Consider the following 18,987-nt stretch of genomic DNA (forward strand, 5'->3'; position numbering starts at 1 on the left):
GTCATGCGGACGGTGTCTCTGTGCAGGGACATAGGCATCTTTCCTATCTTTTGCAGTTATTGATCCATTTGTTGGGAAATGCTCTTTTCTCCTCCCACAGCTGGCCCTTTCACCAGCCTAAATGGCACTTGCGAGAACATTTCTTGACCAGCTATCTCCCTATTTCCTCTCACATCACCATTTCTTTCCTTCATGGAACCTACTCACCATCTGCAGTTACCTTGTTTATTGACATATTTACTTCACGTGGAACACAGGCGCCACCAGTATTGCCTGACATGTTCACTGCTCTGTCCCCAGTGCCTCGCATAGTACCTGGCTCATAGTCTGCACTTAATATTTCACTGAATGAATGGATCACTCTGAGAGGGGGCATCCTAGGGAAAAAGTGCTGTGGCCCAAATTGGAACTTAACCTCCCTAATTGAGGCTCAGGACCATAGAAAAGGATGCAGGGATTTTCTGACCCTGAGTTCTGCACGGGACTACTCGAACGAGGGACCTTGGTTCGGATCCGCCCCAGAGAAATGGGGAAGCATTCTCAGTGTCCAACAGAGGCAGAAGGCTTTGAAGCCTTGACGTGGCCACTCTTCCCCTTCCCGTTATGCCTGAAGTATGAGGCAGCTCGGCTAAAGCCCTGTGAGATTTGCAGAGTACTTGGGGTTCTGGGAATGACTTAGGCTCCGTCAGTCTTTTTGGGGCCAAATATGTCAGTAGGATACACTTCGTGAGCAGTCAAAAGGTAAAAATGAACTTTCCAGACCACGGGACACTAGAAAAATCAATTTTTTGTATTTTAAAATATTTTCAAAGGCTAACAACCCAAGGATTGTTGAACCAATCTCTCAGGGAGTTAGAGGAGCATCAGCCAGTGCAAGCAGGTCTGTACAGATACACAGAGCTTACAAATGAGCACAACCAAAAGGGACGTTGGCCCCAGAGGACCAGGCTGGGGGACCAAAGGGAGAAACAGAGAGAGGGTCCTCCAGGGTGGCAGGCACACTCACACCACTGAAATCCCTGGACCCAAGAGGACCTCCAGAGCCACCCACCCACAGCACGCCTCATGCCCCTTCTGAGCCTGGGGCACTGCTGGAGACCAGATTCACCAGGATCTTGGCACAGTCACCCATGACTTGGCACCTCTGCTGGCCTCTCAAGAGCCTCTGGCTCAACCTCGCACGGCTCAGAGAATGGACCTACGCTCCCTGCCCTTCAGCAAGGACCAAGCTGGGAGACACTGGGGCAAGTATTTCCCTGAAGACGTGATGGAGAGGCGTGATGAAGGGGGCTGGTTCCAAAATAAGGAAGGGGTTTACCCCGGTGTGGTGCTATGGGGGAGGATGGAATAATGAATTTCACCTGATACATGCAGATGAGGTGCAAGCAAACTGCCCCCCCTCCTCCCCGGGCTCTGAGCCTGCAATGGGGAGAGGATGAAGAGACTGCTAGTCTGAGCTTAGGGACTTGTCACCTACAGTCAGTGCCTCCAATTCTCATTTGGGTTTGCCCTAATAGGACAATCATGGCTCTGCAATAAAGAACTTCTGCTTGGATTTCTCCCTGGTTAGCCTCTTGGGCATCCAAAGGAGGAAAAACAGTGGCTCTTTCTGACCCCACTCACCCCGTCCCCAGTGACTTTCCCTGATACCAGTGACTCCTCATGAAGGCCCCTCTACCTCACCTCCGAAGGCCCTGTCTTGGCCGACAGGAGTGCCAGGGAGAGTGGGCAGTGTTCTGAGACATAGACAAGCTGTTTAGAAAAGAGAAGGCCTTGGTGGAAATGGAGGGGGCTAAGACAAAGCTGCCACCGTGTCTACCCTTCCCGTCCCCTGACCTCTCTTGTCCTCAGAGGTATCCGACAGAACCCCTTGGCCTGGTCCCTGCACTGTCCACCTTGGACACCTCTACCTTATTCATGGAGTGGAGAAGCCTCCCCCATGGCCTGCATCGTACTTATTTCTGGTGACATGAGCGAGCTCTACCCTGCGGTGGCCCTATACGTAGTGCCCAGCTGCCCAGCCTCGCCTCCCTGACAGGCCGCTCCTGGTCATGGCCTCACAGGCAGTTGGGCAGGGGGTACAAAACAAGATCTCAAATCAAAGCCACTGACCTTCCCTCCCCCACCCCCAGCCCCAGCCCCTACTTCCCACCTGGGGCACCTTAGAACTCTTTGGGCACATGAGGGGAAGACGCAATACCAGGTCTGTGACCACAATGATCAAAGGACCTGCTCCACCCGTCCTACCAGGAAGTGGCAGCTCAGGACACACAACGCTGAACCTCTGCTCACCTTCACAGCCCCTGCCACCATCCTCTGCTGTTCCGTCCCCCAGACCAGCCAGGCTCCTCATGAGGGGCCAGGACAGAGCCTCAGCACAGGGAAGGAACATTCCTCTCTGGCTGGAATCCTAGTTACACGCCCTCCTCTCCTTGTTCACAGCTTCTCCCTCCTCTGCCCCTCCCCCAGTCTGCCCTGGCTCCCAGGGGCCCAAGTGAGAACACAGTATGGTGGGAGAGATCAGAGCCCCGCGGGTGGCTTGGGTTCGAGCCTCTGTCGCACTGTGCCAGTGAGCCACCTGACAGTTGGAGAGGTGCGTTCCAGGTACCAAAGCACGGCCTTTGTCCCTCGGGTGACTCGCAGTCCTCTGCCTCTGTGCCAGGCTGTTTCCAAGGAGCAAGTTGATTTTCTTTTTCCACTGAAGTGCTTGCCGAAGCTTAGTATACAGAATTTCTCAGCTGGTTCCAAGAATCGGGCTATTTGTCTGAGTCCCCAAATTGTAGGAGCTTTGTAAACAGGAGGGATAAGAATTAGGGGGAGGAGGAAGGATCTGGAATATGTTCCTTCATACTCAGTCTCAGCGCAGCAGCAGCAGCATAAACCACGGGGATCACTGGTGGAACCTTAGCACCCAGAGCATTCTTCATGGAGAAGTGGGGACAAAGGCCAGGTGGCTGTTACCTGCACACGGGAGAAGCCCACATCAGAGAAAGTGCCTAAAAGGCAGACAGATCAGTCGAGCCTTTCTCCCCCCATGAGAGTGGGACAGGGTGGGATCTGTGTACCCTGCACACTGTCCAACCTTGCGCAGAGCCATCAAACCAGCACAACGGCAGGGCCAAGTCCAACCAGGATAGCAAGCAGCCTGGCCGTAGCTGTTGGCTCCTATCCTTCGCCCTCAATCCCAGAGGCATTGGCAAGAGACAGGGCATCACCTGTGCCCAGGGACTGGGCCATCCCAATTCAGGGAGTGAAGCTGCTGTTCCAGCCGGGAGATGCGGATTGCCAGGTAGGATGAGGACATGACCAAGAAGCAGATCCTGGAGAAAGAGAGATAAGAAGGATATCTCATCCGGGAAAATGGCATTTTTAGAGGCTCACCAGAAATAGGAGTGGGGACTAAGCTAGTTCCAGTTGCAGTTGGAGGAATTAGAGAAATCTTTGCCCTTCAGCTACATTCAGGCCTGGACATATTTGTTCTGAGAGGCCATGTGGGGGTCCTGAGACTCATCCCCATGGAGGTGTCCTCAAAGCCCAGCAAGAATTCTAGGTAAACTGAGCCCACCCTCCCTCTGACTGGCCACCTTGGTCCCATTCCTTCTATTCAAGACCACAGAGATCATCCCCGAAGGCGGCAGGCCCACATTCCCCCCGCAAGGGCTGAAGCTGACAGTCAGAACTCAGCCAGCAGAACCAGCAGACGGCCATGAGGTAAGGTGAGGGGAAGCCAGGGGCTGGCTGTCCATGAAACACCCCGCCACACTCACCGTTCTGCCGGCTCTCGGGCAGAATTACAGACAAGCCTGGGGTTCCAAACACTGCTCTAGAGGCGGGTAGCAGGAAGGCTGTGGCCCTCCCCTCGTCTATCTGATGGCCCTCTCCAATTCAGCCAGCCCTCCCCTTCCCCAATCTTCTGCAACTTTTCCTTTTTCTCATATTCTGCCAGCCTTAACCCTAAATTACAGGGTTGTATGAATAAAAACTAGAGATATTTTGTCTTGCTTCAGAAGGGCCTGCCACGTAGCCTCCGGACTCTACCCAGGACTTTTGGTTGACCTGGGAACTCCCCACACACAGAGGCCCCTGCTCTAAACAGCCAGACACCCAGGTGAGCTTGACAGACACCCCCCCCCCGCCACATATAGTCACCTACAGCACAAAGATGACCTTGAGGAGCTGGCAATCCCAGAGCCTCAGCTCCCCGTCGCTCGTGGGCTCCTCCTCCAGCTTCTCCTCCTCACAGACAGCACTCTCTGGGATAGGAGAGCAATTAGGTATCTTCTAGGAGCAGGAGGCAGCCCAGCCCAGCAAGGAGCATGCCCACCTTCCTCCCCTGTCCCCTATTCTCTGAAGCTGCTCGGGCCCTTGGCTTTCCCTTATGGATTTGAAGAAAAATAATAAACAGCTTTAGAAAGAGCTGGGTTTTGTTTTGTTTTTTGGTTTTTGCTTTTTTTTTTTTTTTTTTTGCAGAAGTAGGGGGCTTTTTCCTTTTTGCAGAGGTAGAGGGTGGAAAAGCCCCCTGAGCTCACCAGAGCCTGGAGGCTTCCTGGAGGGAAAGAAGCTGTCGGTGGAGTCCATGGCTGCCCGAGGGATACAAGGGATGTTGTCTGGGAGGGACAGGGACCTGGAGGCAGGGCACACTTTTCTCCACTTCATCTCAGGGATGAGAACTTCCTGCAGAGAAGGCAGGAGAAACTGTCTATGACCCTTGGGATGTCACGTGTCCTAAGGGCCCACATTAGGTTTATCACACCTTCTCTGGATATTACCAATACGCAATCCTAGTGAGCATAATGTCAGGTGCCCAGAAGGGGGGAAACCATTACCATAGCAACCACATGTCTCTCTTCTCTGCTCCCATGCTGTGACTAACCACTCTTCCAGAGAACAATGTCTCTGAAGACTGTTAATACAGAACCAGAATGGGATCTAAGACACGAGCTAACCCAGGTATGTGCTCAGATCTGCTAAGTCCAAGAAAGCTCAGCACAATATAAGTTAGATGGGATATGTCCTTCTAATATGAACTCTAACCCTAAGGACATCAGTGCCCTTGGCAGGGGGTACTTGGAGTCCGCATCAACCAAAAAACGGGAACATCACCTTCTATCCCCTGCGTTAGCCGTCTGTGTATTGCATGCTTGGCTAAATGCTTAATAGCTAGTGAAGGAGGCTTCAAACACCCTGGCGTCATTTCCCTACCTATCACTGTTCTAGAAACTCAGCTCTGCCTACCCAGAACCCCAGCAGCAAGGGACACTGCTGGAGCCTCAACAAATCTCAAATGAGTCTGTCTGGGTTCTACAGCAAAAGCCTTTGGAGTTCTTCCCTGAGGATAGCTCTACCCCTGGAAGGCCCTCGAAACGCTGCTAAAGGAGAGAGGACGGGTCACTGGCTCTGTGTCTGTGCAGGAGCGGGATCCAACCTGGCCCAGTGTTCTGGGGGCTGGACATCTGCTCTGCTCAGAAAGTCCGCAGAGCTGCCCAGGACCTCCTGGCTCTACATGGTATGGAGCATGGCAGGTCTAGGGGACCCCCTGGCACAGCATGGTCGCTGGCTCTGGCACCTGGAGCCCCCGTCCTGCATTGTAGACCCTCCTGGGAGGCCCAGAAGCCTCAGGGCTATAGGCTCCATCACACCAGCAACTGTGGCCCCCAGCCTCAGCTCTCACCAGAGACTCGCACTCAGGTTCCTCTGGAAATTCTCTTACACTCAGGCTCTTCTTGCTGGAAGGCTGAAGAAGAGAGGGAACAGGGGTCACTTGTCCATTTGGAACAGCCAAGGTCAGGGGTTAAGACGTGTTAGTAATCTCCAAGAGAGCTTTACCTCCACATAAGCTGCCTTGGGTCAGATGGGGCCTCACTCCCAGTTTGCAGGGGCTAGTGCTGGAGCGGAGGGCAAATCCAAGGCAACGCACTTCCCCCAGCTCCTGCCCCTCCCCGCTTCCTCACCGTGGGCCAGAGAGAGCTGTAGGCATACTGGGAAGAGGCCACGTGCTTCTGTCTGTACACTGAGGAGCACCATGAGGCCGTATACATGGGGATACACAAGGGCCACTGGCTTGAAGAGACATGCTCTCGAGCACAGACACCCAGTCCAAGGACTAAGTTCAGAGACACTGTGCCTGAGTCTGTTACTCCCCTCTCCCTGCCCTTGGTCCTTGTATTAAAAAAAAAATTTTTTTTTAATTTTTTTAATGTTTTATTTATTTTTGATACAGAGAGAGACAGAGCATGAGAGGAGGAGAGGCAGAGAGAGAAGGAGACACAGAACCAGAAGCAGGCTCCAGGCTCTGAGCTATCTGTCAGCACGAACGTGAGATCTGACCTGAGCCGAAGCCGGAGACTTAACCGACTGAGCCACCCAGGTGCCCCCGCTTGGTCCTTGTATTAGAGAGACCAGCCAACCACTCCCAACAGCCTTGTCCCAAGACCTCAGCCCAGACCTGAGCAGCTTCCCTTGACCAGCTCCTGCACCTAAGCTCCATACCTGTAGGTGTGTGCAGACCCTCCTCAGCATGTCATATACACTGTCTCGGGAAAGCAGTGACACAAAGACGTACTGGGGCAGAGAAAGAAAACAGAAAAGGGTGGGGTAAGTACACACTGGGGTGAGCGCCGGAGTCAGGGTCCTGGGGCTGGTTGGGGAAATTAACAAGGGATGGCTGGCACAGGGACTCACTGACCTTCTGGCTGGTGTTGGTGGTGATGGCCAGGCCATTGGGAAGGAGCCGGGCCATCTTGTGTTTTTTGATCATTTGGACAGACACCACAGGAATGACCACCTGAGTGGGGAGAGGAGTGCTTCTCTCAGGATCCACCCCAAAGGACATGGTCCCTTTGCCTCCTGCATGCGGCCCCAGCCACAACTGGCAGGCAGCCAAGCACAGAGACCATGGAGAAGCCTGGGCCCGTGTGACAGAATACCTGACCCATCCACTTTCTCATGCAGGCTCCCCTTGCAGTTGTCCTACCAGCCTGCCCCAGCCCTGAGAGCACACACTGCTCTGGGCTCCCGTCCTATCATCCAGGAGGCCAAGGATGGTTGCTCTGGTGAATCCCACACTCTGGTAATGGAGCCCCTGAGCTACCACCTGGCCACAATTCTGGCTCCCCCTAAGCATGGCATCACACTCTGTTTCTTAAGGCATTTCAGAGGCACCCATAGGCAGAATGAACTGGCTACGAGCTGTTCAGGCTGGGTCGGGCCCGATGGGGACTCTAGATGGGGGCCCCTCCCCAGACACGGGGTGGGATGCCCGCATGGGAGGGGCCTATATCTTCCCAGGCTGGGACCTCATGGGCCCCTTACCACTCATTACTACCTTGATATCCTTGCCGAAGAGGCTGGCATGGAAGCAGAGCCAGTTGGGGGAGATGTAGAGCCGGCCCTGGAGAAGGAGGTCTCTCTGGAGGGCACAGGAACACACTGGGAAGTCACAGGAAAGAAGACTGCCATGAGCAAGGGCAACCCTGAAGCTCCAGGGCCTGGGTCCTACACTCACAAGTCCAGAGTCCAGCCTCAGAGACTGCCTTCCTCAGAATCCCCCTTCCCGACCCCAGGGCCCAAACCAGCCATTCCACCAGCAGCCTGAGTCCTTCCTGAGAGTCCTGACCGCCCCACCCTACCCCACCAAACTGCTAGAGGTTCCCTCCTTCGCCACTCATGCCTCACAGGGTTCCCCAAGCCTGGACTCCTGCTCCCTCAGGCAGAACTCCCTGCCCTGCCCTGCCCTGCCCTGGAGAGAGGGCCTCAATTGTGCAAAGGCTCCAACATGCTCCCTGAGAGGCCTGAGCAGGAAAGAACAGTCATTGATAAGAGCAAAACAAAAATAAGATTTGGAAGCCATGATATTGCCTGAAGAAAACTTTTATAAATTCCATTTCATATCCCAAGTCTACCCCGTCTTCTCATACTTTTGAAGAAAACAGGCCTAACCACATCCAAAGGGCAGCCGGTTCCCATATCAAAATGGTGCCTTGGAGGCTCCGGAGGAGAGGACCTGGGCCTCAGGCCCTCTAGGCACCTGTCCAGCCACAGCAGGGAGACAGCTCACCTTTGAGAACCACCTCCTCCAAGGGGATGTCCTTAAACAGCTTGTGGTATTGCTGGTTGTATTTACTCAGTAGTGTCTGCAAACACACGAGCTGGGGCTGAGAAGTCCTGGGGGATCAGACCACCAGAGGGGCCCTGCGCCAGCCACCAGGACACAATGCCACGGGGGCAGGGGCTCCGGTACGAAGCAGTCAGTAAGCAGCCAGTGGGGGTGAAAAACTGAGTTCCAAGTACAGCTCGTCTCTTGGTGACAGTAGGTCCTGATGGGCAGCCTATGACTGGAAAGGAACACACCACCCCCACCCAGAGGGGACACTCATTCAAGTTTCCCCTGGTGACAAGCCTGGCAGCCACGGAGTCAACAATCACTGAATTCGGGCAGCCCTGGGCCCCTCCCTTGGTGGGCAGTGAAAAGTCGGCCTCCGCACACTTACCCGTTCTCGCCCGCACTTCTTGATCTCCTCACCCTTCAAGCCTTCCGGCCAGTGCAGACTGCAAAGGAGACATTCCATTCCAGAGACAAGAAACCCTCGAGCTCTGCCCATGCATCCTCGGGGCTGGGTCTGGCCTGGCTTTGAGCCAGAAGCTTGGAGCAGAGACTGAAGACTGAGGCCCTTCTCTAGGAGCCACAGCAAAGTGATAAGCAACGGCAAGAATGCAGCTCAACCCTGGGGAAGGGCTGCGAGCCCTCCTCCCCTGCAGCTGTGGGCAGCGCCCCCCACCAAGCCAGGCCCTCCGCCTCCAAGAGATGCTTAGGAGCCTCCTGCCCCCAAGTGTCAAAAACCCTCTCCCACTTCTCTGGCCAAAGGATGAGCAGAGGAGCAGACCCAGGGATAAATGAGTAGGAGACACGGGGTTGGGGACCAGTCTGGGGAGGGGGTGAGGTGGAGATGTCAGACTCACAGCTCCGGGGCCTGGCCACGGGCCATGATCCCAGCAGGACTGCCCTCCTGGAAGCTTCCTCCCGGGAGCCTGGAGCTCAGCAGACTCACCTGACCTGATGGAGGCTACCAGGGCTGAGGGAGAGGGGGTGGTGCTGGAACGCAAACCTTTGCCCTGGCCAGGTTGGCCTGAGGACAGGTGGGCAGGGAGGAGGCTGGTAACCTGAGAAGCCTAGACTGTGCTAGGTCCCCGTGTGCTGGGACAGGCCCGGGAACGGGAGGAAGAGGCCGGGTGGCCTGTGCCCAACCTAAGACCTGATGCGAGGTCCCCTTTCTAACTTTTCTTTAACCCCTTTTGCCCCTTTCTCTACTTTCTGTTTAAGTTTTTATTTAAATTCCCATTAGTTAGCACAGTGTAGTATTCGTTCAGGTGTACAATACGGTGATTCAACACTTCCGTACATCACCCAGGGCTCATCCCAACAAGCGCACGCCTTAATCCCCATCACTGATTTCTCCCAGCCCCCAGCCCCCTCTCCTCTGGTAACCATCCGTTTGTTCTTCGTAGTTAACAGCTGGTGTCTCAGTTTGCCTCTCTCTTTTCTTTCCCCCTTTGTTCGTTTGTTTTGTTTCTTAAATTCCACATGTGTGTGAAATCATGTGGTATTTGTCTTTCTCTGACTGACTTATTTTGTTTAGCGTAATACACCCTATCTCCGTCCACAGCATTGCAAATGGCAAGATTTCATTCTTTTTTATTTGCTCCAGTCTTTAAGGTCCTCCTGAGGAGCAGCCCCACAGCTCCTACCCCTAATCGGTATGTATATCTGACCAGTGGAACGGGCCTCACCTGGAGTTCAGGGGTTCCTGGACCCTGGCTGGTTTCTCTGTGCAGGACACAGGGCTCTTCAGAGAAGCTGTCTTTCTACGCATCTGCTGGCTGCTAAGGAGAAACAGTCCCACATCAGGGAGGGTGGCTCTATGGGGACACCTGTCCCTACCAGCTTCCCCATCCCCAGGGCAGCTCCTCCGCCCCCACCCTAGACCAGCCCTGCTGTTCAGGGGGAGGCTGAAACTGTCACAGTCCAGAGGCAGCAGCTCAGGCCAGAGTCCTGTCGTCCCGGACAGAGGGGACAACCCCACAAGCCATCTTTCCTGGAAGCCTGCAGGTCAGTTTGCCTGGGCGGGAAGGAAAATCAGCCTGCCTTAGGGGAACACTCAGGCCCAACCCCTGAGAAAGCACATCAGGAAAGAGGCCTCTAAGACTTGCTCATGGCTGAAAGCAACAGTTCCTGAGGTGCCTGGACAGCATTACCATAAGCCCTCAGCATCTGGGAAAGGATGCTGAGCACAGGAGGCCTTAGCAGAGCGGAGGATCTGATGCCACCAATGGTGTGGGAGGGGCTCTAGTCAGCCCACAGGTGCTCTTGGGCTGAGAAGGGAGGAGAGCCCCACACCATGAAGTGCCTTGGGTGGCCTTCACACAATCAGGGCACCTTGGCCCTGGGAGCCATACCATCTCAAAAATGTCCAAGGGAGAGGGCCCTGGAGGGAGGAGACACCATCTTCCTGGGCAGGTGGGGCTCCCCAATGGCTTTTGAGTTCATGCCTCTACTAAACAGATCCGAAGCTTAGGGTTCCTGCCCCTCCAGAGCACACAGGCTAGGCATCGATAAAGCCTAAGCGGTCAAACTAGCCTTCAACTGAGTGGGGCCAAGGAAAAAGGGTGGCCAAGAAGCAGGGCATCACAGTGGTCACAAACATGCACAAGGTTCTGGGCAGATGAGGAGCCTCTCAGCAGATAAAGAGCTGGAACCTGAGATCTGCAAACACCAGCCCTCAGTCCTTCTCAGCTTTGTCATGGGCGCAAGTCAAAGTTCTCTTCTTCAAGAACAGAGTTAGCCGAGATCTGCCAAGACCCTCTGAGATCATTTAGTCTGATCACCGCCCCCCCCCCACCATCCTGTGTACAGATTAGGAAACTGAGCCCTGCCAAGGGACAGTCTGTACCCAGTATCACACTGTCAAGAGCCAGGTAACCCACAAAATCAGCCCATCCACAGCCATGTGGCCTCGTGATCTCCGCCCTTAGCCTTCTGGAGAATTTTGGTATATACACATCAACATATGTTTCCTGAATCTTGCAAAGTGACAAGTTTTGTTAGTGATTTGACCCTTTTGACTCCCAAAGTTAATTTCTATATTTATTTGGTTCCATCACTACACATTTCAAGAGGGTTTCCCCCCTTCTTGACTTTTGGTATGCTCATCATAGAAAATACGAGAAAGACAAAATACGATGATCATAATCACTGAGAAGCAAAAAGCCCTTAAAAATTCACCCAAAGAAAAAATTTATGCATAGATATAGAATTTGTGTAAGTAGAATTATACATGATAATATGTATGTCCTACTTTTGTTGCTTAACATGATTTCCCGAAAATTCCCCATGTCACTGCCCATGGCTAAGACAGAGTCCCAGAAGTGTGATTAGTGGGTCGAGAATACACATTTCCCAGACTCTTTAGACTCACTCCCAAAGTGCTTCCATATGTTCTACGGATGGCCACAGCCGTCGGCACTCCATGAGCGTGCCCGTTTCCCTACCTCTGGGCTACATCCACTGGTTTTCTCACTTTTGCAAGGTTGGTATGTGGAAGTACGCTATTTTCATTTCTATTTCTGCTCAACAACCTTTCCCATATAGACGCATCAACACTGGAATTTCATCTGTGAATTGTCTACGAGAGTCTCCACATTTTCCTTATTGATTTGTATTAAATTCCTTTTTGAGAGAATTAACACTTAGTTTCTCATTTTTGCAAACATCTCCCCCAGTCTGGCATTTGCCTTTTGGTTTTGTCTGCGGGACTGTTCAGCTTTTGTGTGGTAGATGCTATCGAGGTCTTCCATCTCTCATTCCTCACTCGGTTTGAATGCGTTGGTTGGAGAGTCCCCCGAGGCAGAGCATGTCCAAGTCAAACCACCGAGCCCTTGGGGAGCTTAGACCCTACCGCTTGTGACCATACTGGGCCACAAGGAAAGAGGACACAGGGCCCACTCTAAGGAGCACACTCTAACCTGGAGGCCCAGGGAAAGAGAGAGACCCCAAGAAGGACCTTAACCATGGTCTCAGAGGCAGAGAGCCTATTACTCAGGCATTGGGAAGGGTGACTGGAGCTATCAGGGCTGCAGGAGCCCAGAAGGCAGACAGTGAGAGTCACAGAAAGGCTCCTAAAGAAAAGGAAGCCCAACCTTACTACCTGGTTAAGACTATCATCCTGCAAAAGTTCCCAAATCTAACTGCGTTCATGATCTTTCCTCTGCGTGGCTTCTAAACTGAACTCATCCTTAGGTCCAGTGTGTCTTGCTCGGGGAGGGGAGCCTGCCCTCGGCCCTCCCCCAGCCTAGTGCGGAGCCCCTGCCGCAGACACGGCACCCCAATCCTGGCCTGACTCTCGGGTCTTGTCACACTGGATCACTGCTTGAACTGCTTGTCTCCAGGGGCTCCAGGGTGGCAGGGACTCTGCCTGCTCCCTCCCTGAAGGCCCCAAGCTGGGTGCGAGGCCAGAATGCAGCAGGCGCACAGGACACGTTGGAGGTATGACAGCGCAGGTCAGTGAGCGATGCTGGAGGAGAGACGGACTGTGAGAAAAACAAAAGAAGGCTGTGTACTCTCCACAGCATCTCCAGGAAAAAAGAGTGGTGGTAAAACATAGTCACTGGGGCGTGGGCGAAATGACTTTCAAGTATTTTTAAACTTAAAAGCAACTCCTTTACGCGTGATGAACAACATGGTGACAAGCCATTCCGACCTGTCCGTCTGTGAAGGCCAGTCCCTCCTGGCTGTCCTCATAATGCTCTTGATACAGAGACTCTGCCTGTGGCCGAGACGCATGGTTTTCAAAGTGATCAGGTCAGACTGTCTACTAATTAGCCTACAGTGTTAGAGGAGTAAAAGTAAAGAAACGGGAGCAAAATCAGATGCAAGGGTAGGTCTGGAGCAGAGCGGTCCACAGAACCAGTCAGGTGGGGAGCACCCAAGTACCAGCAGGGCCCTGCTACAGAAGGTCAGAAGGAGACTTCAAGAGCAGGAAGCTGGAAAACGGGGACCAGCCTCCGTGTGTTGCCACACAGACCTCCTCCGGCCGGCTGCTCCTGCTCCGTGGGTCGTGGTCTAACCCCCTTCCCCATCAAGTCCCACCCCTACCTCCACATGCAGACTGTGGGGTCATATCAGGGGTCCTCAAATCCATGTCTATTTTTTCTATCAAAGCCACAAAAAATATATCATTATTGTCATCGAGGGGATGTAGCAGGGAGGCCCAATATTTTGGACATTAGAGGGGGCAGAAGAGCTTGGAGGAGCTCCTCAGATGGGTCCCTTTCACCAGGCTGAGCCTCAGATGGGTCCCTTTCACCAGGACGCCTCTCCAGACGACACAGCACTGCTTGCCCCACCCCCAAGCCTTCCTTCATTCCTTCCACAAACACTCGAACACTCACGGAGCTCATCACCCCAGGAGCCCGGGGGCGGGGGGTGGGGGAGCTGCTGAGAGAGCAGGATGGGAGCTAGCTCAGGGGGGTGTGGGCAGAAGAGCCAGTCGAGAAGGGGGGGGGGACAGAGAAGGCAGGAGAGGGACAGAGAGACAATGAGGGAACCCAGAGGTGCAAGTAGTTGAGCTGCCTCCCCCAGAACTCACGGACCAGGTCTCACAGGACACCTGACATGTTCGTACTCTGCTCTGGAAGCTTCCTCCAGGCAGATACTCCCAAATCGAAATCTCTAAATCCCCGACCTTGACTCCTCCTCTCCTTCTGAGCTTTGGTCTGTGTCATCCCCCCAACTTTGCTTTCTTCAGAGCACCCAGTATCTCCGAAAGGCTCCTTCCTCCATGGTTACCCAAGCCAGAAGCCTCATCTCATTCTCCTCCCCACCCCCACAGCACTCAATCCCCAAGGGCCCAAGAGCCTTGTCCCTGCTGAACCCAACACCATGACATCACCTACCCTCTCCATCCCTACTGCACCTGCCAGCCCCGACCACCATCATCCCTTCCCTGGACGTTGGCAGCAGCCTCCTCACCATGCCTGCTCCTCCCCCGCATCTGTACCACAAACAGAGCCACCTGGGCCCACACCGGATCCTGCTGCTCTGCTGCTGACTTTACCTCCCTCTTGCCTCCTCAGCTGGCCTTCCTGAGCTTCCTGCGTCCCTTCCCAGCCTCTCTCCTGAGGCTCACCTGAGCCCAGCGTCTGTCGCAGCCGCCCTCTACACCTGCACGTCCTCCCTACCTGCAATTCCTTCCCATGCTTGTCTACCTGGGGAATTCCACTCATCTTCAAGTCCCAACTCAAATGTCACCTCCTCCATGAAGCCCTCCCTGGTTCCCCCCCTGCAGAGCTGGTCAGTCCCTCCTCTGTGGTCCCTTGTCCCCTCTGTCCTGCAGTGCTGTCCCAGCACTTACCACACCAGACTGTGCTCGTCTGTTTACACGTGCAGCTGGCCCCCAGTCGACTCTGAGCTCCACCAGGGGTGTGTCTTATACATCTCTGTATCCCGGGCACACAGCAGGCACTCAGTGTTTGCTACCATGAGGGAAGGAGACAGAGAAAGAGAGCTAGTGACGCTCCAAGAGGGAAGAGGGGAGGGATAAAGCAAGGCAGTAGAAGGGAAAGGCACACAGAATGGAGCAATGGGGTCACCTGCAGACCGGGCCCTACTTCCGGGAGCCTTGCCCATGAAGTAGGCAGTGGGTACTGCCAGGCACTCAGTTCAGGCTGGCTGACTGATCAAAAGGGGAGCTCAGGTGGGAGGCAAAGACAAAAGAAAAAGTGGCTCGGAAGGGATGGGATGTGGTATTTGGGGAAAGCCCAGGCCCGACCCCTCAGGCCTCCACCACTCCGTTCACTGGACTGCATGCCCCTGGGCTGTCCCGTGCCCACACTCAAGCCTCCCCAGCCCCAGGGGAGGTGCCTCCAAGCCTGGCAGGAGAAGTACCCAGGCCATGCTGAAGCACAAAGCCAGGCCTTGCAGCCTGAGCCAGCTGGGCCTGCAAGGTCACAGGCGGGTCCCCTGGGGCAACTCGGGGGAGTCTCCCAAGTTGGCGTCTCGTGGACATTTGAGATATTAGAGCATCCTGTGGGGTCTGCCAGCCCTTCTCAAGGCCAGACCCAGCGACAGCTCCTCCCCTTCAGCAGCCAGCCAGGACGCTGGGCCCCGTAACCTCCAAGAAGAGAGCTCTTCCAAACAAAAACACACCTTAGTAACACGTCCCTGAAAGCACAAACCCACAGGCCACAGAGATGGCCCATCTACCTCGACCTCTTGCTTAGCACATAGCTCACTGCCTTCGTCACAGAGAAGAGAGGTCATCCTGTCAAGTCTAATGTGCAGCCTGCTGAGGACACATTAGCATCACATGTAGCACTTTTTAAGAAAACAAACCAAAAAATGATGCCTGAGACCAATTAAATCAGAGTCTCTGGGGGGTAGCATGTAGGTAACGACATATTTTTGACTTCTCGTTGAAGTATATTTACATATAGAAAAGCGTACATAGGGCGCCAGGGTGGCTCAATCGGTTAAGTGTCCAACTTCAGCTCAGGTCATGATCTCGCAGTTCATGGGTTCGAGTCCCGCATCAGGCTCTGTGCTGACAGCTCAGAGCCTGAAGCCTGCTTCTGATTCTGTGTCTCCTTCTCTCTCTGATCCTCCCCTGCTCACACTGTCTCTCTGTCTCTCAAAAATAAATAAAAAAACATTAAAAAAAATAAAAGAAAAGCGTACATAGGAGGGATGCCTGGGTGGCTAAACGTCTGACTCCTGATTTCGGCTCAGGTCATGATCTCACAGTGTGTGGGATGGAGCCCCACATCAGGCTCCAGACTGACAGCTCAGAGCCTGCTTGGGATTCTCTCTCTCTGTCCCTCCCCTGCTTGCTCTCTCTCTCTCATAATAAATAAATAAACTTTAAAAAGTGTACATAAAATAGATGTACAATTCAATGCATTTCACAAACAGAACACACTTGGAAACCAGCGCCCAGAAGCCTCTCCTGCTCCCAGGCTCACCGCCACCCCCAACCCGTCACCCACATGCCATAAGGATAACCATGACCCTGGCTTCCACAGCACAGGTTGCCTCTGCCTCTTCTTTGAGGACTTTCTACGAATGGAATCATACCCTACGTACCCTTTTATGTAGCCCCTTTTACTCAGCACTGCATCTGTGGGATTCGTCCACAGGGTCGTGTGTGTAGCTGTTAACTGTGCACTTTCACCAATGTTTAGAATTCCATTACACGGACACACTACAACTGATTTATCCATTTTACTGTAGTTGGGCATCTGGGCAATTTCCAATTTTTGCCTGTTACAAAAGTGTGGCCAGGAACATTCCAGTACCTGTAATGTGGACACAAGTATTTGTTTCTCTGGACAAACACTTAGGATTTGAATTGCTGGGCATATGTTTACTTTCATACTTTTAAAGGGCCTCAGGTGATTTTATTAAAAAAAATTTTTTTTATTTTTTTATTTTTAAGGGGGGGGAGAGAGAGAGACAGAGACAGAGACAGAGTATGAGTGGGGGAGGGGCAGAGAGACAAAGAATCTGAAGCAGGCTTCAGGCTCAGAGCTGTCAGCACAGAGCCCGACTTAGGGCTTGAACCCATGAACCGTGAGATCATGAGCTGAACTGAAGTTGGACACTTGGACACTTAACCAACTGAGCCACACAGGCGCCCCTCAGGTGATTTTAAACATGCAGTCAGTGTTAAGAAACTGCTGTGCATGAATCCTGCCCCCACTTCTCTCCTTTTTGTGTGGCTCAGAGCGAGAAGCATGGCTCCTGGAATCCAGGGTCAATCCTCTCGCCTGGGCTCTGGGTCCAGGGCCCTGGCCCTCCCGTGCCTTCCTCCTGCCCCTCTGCAGTTCCAGGAACACCCTTGGCAAGACAGGAATCACATTGTTAATGGAGATTTCCTTCATCTGGTAAGGTCACAGAGCACATTTACTAACTCGTGCCAAGGAAGTAAGAGCAGCCTTCCGTGAGGCAGAGGCTGGCTCTGTGTCCTTCCCGAAAGCCTCCCCACGTCCTCCCAGGGCTGCAGTCCTGACACACGGCCCGGAAACTGGCTGACAAGAGCTCTGCCAAAGGGGAACTAGAATAATGTCGATAGACTCAAGCTTACCATTGATACTCTAAAACCTGAAGAGAGAGGCCCTGGGTGACTCTTGATTTTGGCTCTGGTCATGATCTCACGGTGGGTTTGTGAGTTCGAGCCCTGAGTCGGGCTCTGTTCTCATAGTGCGGAGCCTGCTTTGGATCCTCCGTCTCCCTCTCTCTGCCCCTCCCCCGCTCGTATTTTTTTTCTCTCTCTCTCTCAAAAAATAAATAAACGTTAAAAATTTATTTTTTTAAATAAAAATTGGGGCATGTAGGTGGTTCGGTTGGTTGAGCATCCAACTCTTGATTTCAGCTCAGGTCACCATCTCGCAGTTCTTGAGTTCGAGCCCCATATTGGGCTCTGCGCTGATGGTGAGGAGCCTGCTTGGGATTCTGTCTCTCCCTCTCTCCCTGCCCCTCCTGAGTTCATGGTCTCTCTCTTTCTCAAAACAAATAAATTTAAAAAGTTAAATAAATAAAACTTGAAGATTAGAGGTAATCTTCTTTTGGCAAAAAATAATTCTATTATTTCTTACACAGAAGCTGCCTCTCACTTTATTTTCTAAGCTGATATTCCTTATGTAGGACCACTGCTTTGCTGTCTCTGCTGACAAGAAATGGGGAAAGAATCCCACAACTGAATTCCATCCTGAGTGTAAGGGGGTGGCATTCAGTGAATCGGGGGCCATACACTGGGTCCCCATCCAGCTGTCCCACCAGCAGCCCTGGCAAAGGACTTGGGGGCCCCGGGCACCCAGCACAGGCACAACCCTTCCTTCTGGAGGCAGGTCTGAGAACACCTAGGCCAGCACTGTGCAAAGTTCCCTTTTACTCACTGTGGAGGCTTTGAAATGAAAAGGGGATGTGGAGGGCCAGGCGCCCTGCTTCCCGAGATGTCACAGTCTGTGCCAAATGACCCTGGCTGCCACCAGCAGAACCACAGTGTGCTCCAGACCCACAGAAAGCCATATGTAAGCTGACCAGCAGCCTCTTTGGTGGAAAAGATGAACTGTGGCCCGATTCCATTTCAAAGGCATCCCAACAGGAACATTAGGAGGTGAGAGGTGAAATCGGGCAGAGGGAGGTGTGCTGCAGGGACGCTGGAACAGAACCTCCAGGTGCCCCCGGAGCTGGGTCTAGAGCAAGGGAAGAGGGAGCAGAGAGCGGAGAGCAGCAGGGGTGCACGGGCCGGGAGGGAGCAAAGAAGGTCTGCCTCCCCCTTCAGCCCATTAATTTTCAACTCTGCAGCCTGTGCCCCAGCCCTGCCTCTCCTGAAGCTTTCCCAGTAGACTTGGAGTGGGGGAGGCATCTCTGGGGCTGAAATGGCCATGCAGGGACCCCTCTGAAAAGTGGGGTTCCCTAGACCAGAACCCTTCCCACCCTCCCAGCCCCCACCAAGCCTTTATCTTCTCTGCTCAAAGAACCAAACAAACTGGGAGAGCTAGTTGTTCAGGAGACGTGAGCTCGCACAGCCCTCTGGGGGTGGCTTCGTCCAGCCTGAACAAGGACCCCTTTGAGCCCTGGCGCCAGCCAGAACTCCTACCTACAGGGATCTCAGAGCCCCCTGGGCCCTCCGCCCAATGGGAGCTGGGAGGGCTGAGAGCAAGGCTGGCCCCATCTCCCACTCTTGGCAGCCAACATGCTGCCCACTGCCCAGGTCTGTCTACGGGGCCTAGAGCTAGTTGGCCAGGCCCTAGTTAAAGGTTAAATGGTTAAAGGGCTCCAATCCCACCCTTCCCTGCCCCCAGAACTCTCCCCCAGGTGTGGGCTCTCCCAGCACACTTGAAAGGCCCAGGTCCTTCCAGGGATGGAATTCAGAATCAAAATGCTCGGGCTGACTCCTCTTGGGCATCCAGGAGGAGGGCTAATGAGCGACCCTC

General features: G+C 53.6%; 1 protein-coding gene across 10 annotated transcripts in view; it reads right to left on the minus strand.

Moving 5' to 3' along the window:
• Nucleotides 1-769: 769 nt before the first annotated feature.
• Nucleotides 770-18,987, minus strand: part of GRAMD2A (GRAM domain containing 2A) — a 34,288-nt gene continuing 16,070 nt past the window's right edge. For 2 of the 10 annotated variants that reach the window (XM_029952468.1, XM_029952470.1), the window contains exons 2-13: nucleotides 14,406-14,526; nucleotides 9,787-9,879; nucleotides 8,490-8,547; nucleotides 8,057-8,132; nucleotides 7,325-7,428; nucleotides 6,686-6,784; nucleotides 6,490-6,561; nucleotides 5,672-5,734; nucleotides 4,530-4,674; nucleotides 4,154-4,253; nucleotides 3,216-3,320; nucleotides 770-2,961 (exon numbers count right to left, since the gene is read on the minus strand). In XM_029952468.1, the coding sequence (XP_029808328.1) occupies nucleotides 2,958-2,961; nucleotides 3,216-3,320; nucleotides 4,154-4,253; nucleotides 4,530-4,674; nucleotides 5,672-5,734; nucleotides 6,490-6,561; nucleotides 6,686-6,784; nucleotides 7,325-7,428; nucleotides 8,057-8,132; nucleotides 8,490-8,547; nucleotides 9,787-9,869 (909 nt within the window). In that variant the 5' untranslated portion in view covers nucleotides 9,870-9,879; nucleotides 14,406-14,526 and the 3' untranslated portion in view covers nucleotides 770-2,957. Of the gene's footprint in view, nucleotides 2,962-3,211; nucleotides 3,321-4,153; nucleotides 4,254-4,529; nucleotides 4,675-5,671; nucleotides 5,735-6,489; nucleotides 6,562-6,685; nucleotides 6,785-7,324; nucleotides 7,429-8,056; nucleotides 8,133-8,489; nucleotides 8,548-8,958; nucleotides 9,072-9,786; nucleotides 9,880-9,975; nucleotides 10,698-14,405; nucleotides 14,527-18,987 lie in introns of those variants that run through there. The other 8 variants (XM_029952465.1, XM_029952474.1, XM_029952467.1 and 5 more) reach the window with 6 other exon arrangements.

Source organism: Suricata suricatta, chromosome 9, assembly GCF_006229205.1.
Source record: "Suricata suricatta isolate VVHF042 chromosome 9, meerkat_22Aug2017_6uvM2_HiC, whole genome shotgun sequence".
NCBI classification, from domain to species: domain Eukaryota; kingdom Metazoa; phylum Chordata; class Mammalia; order Carnivora; family Herpestidae; genus Suricata; species Suricata suricatta.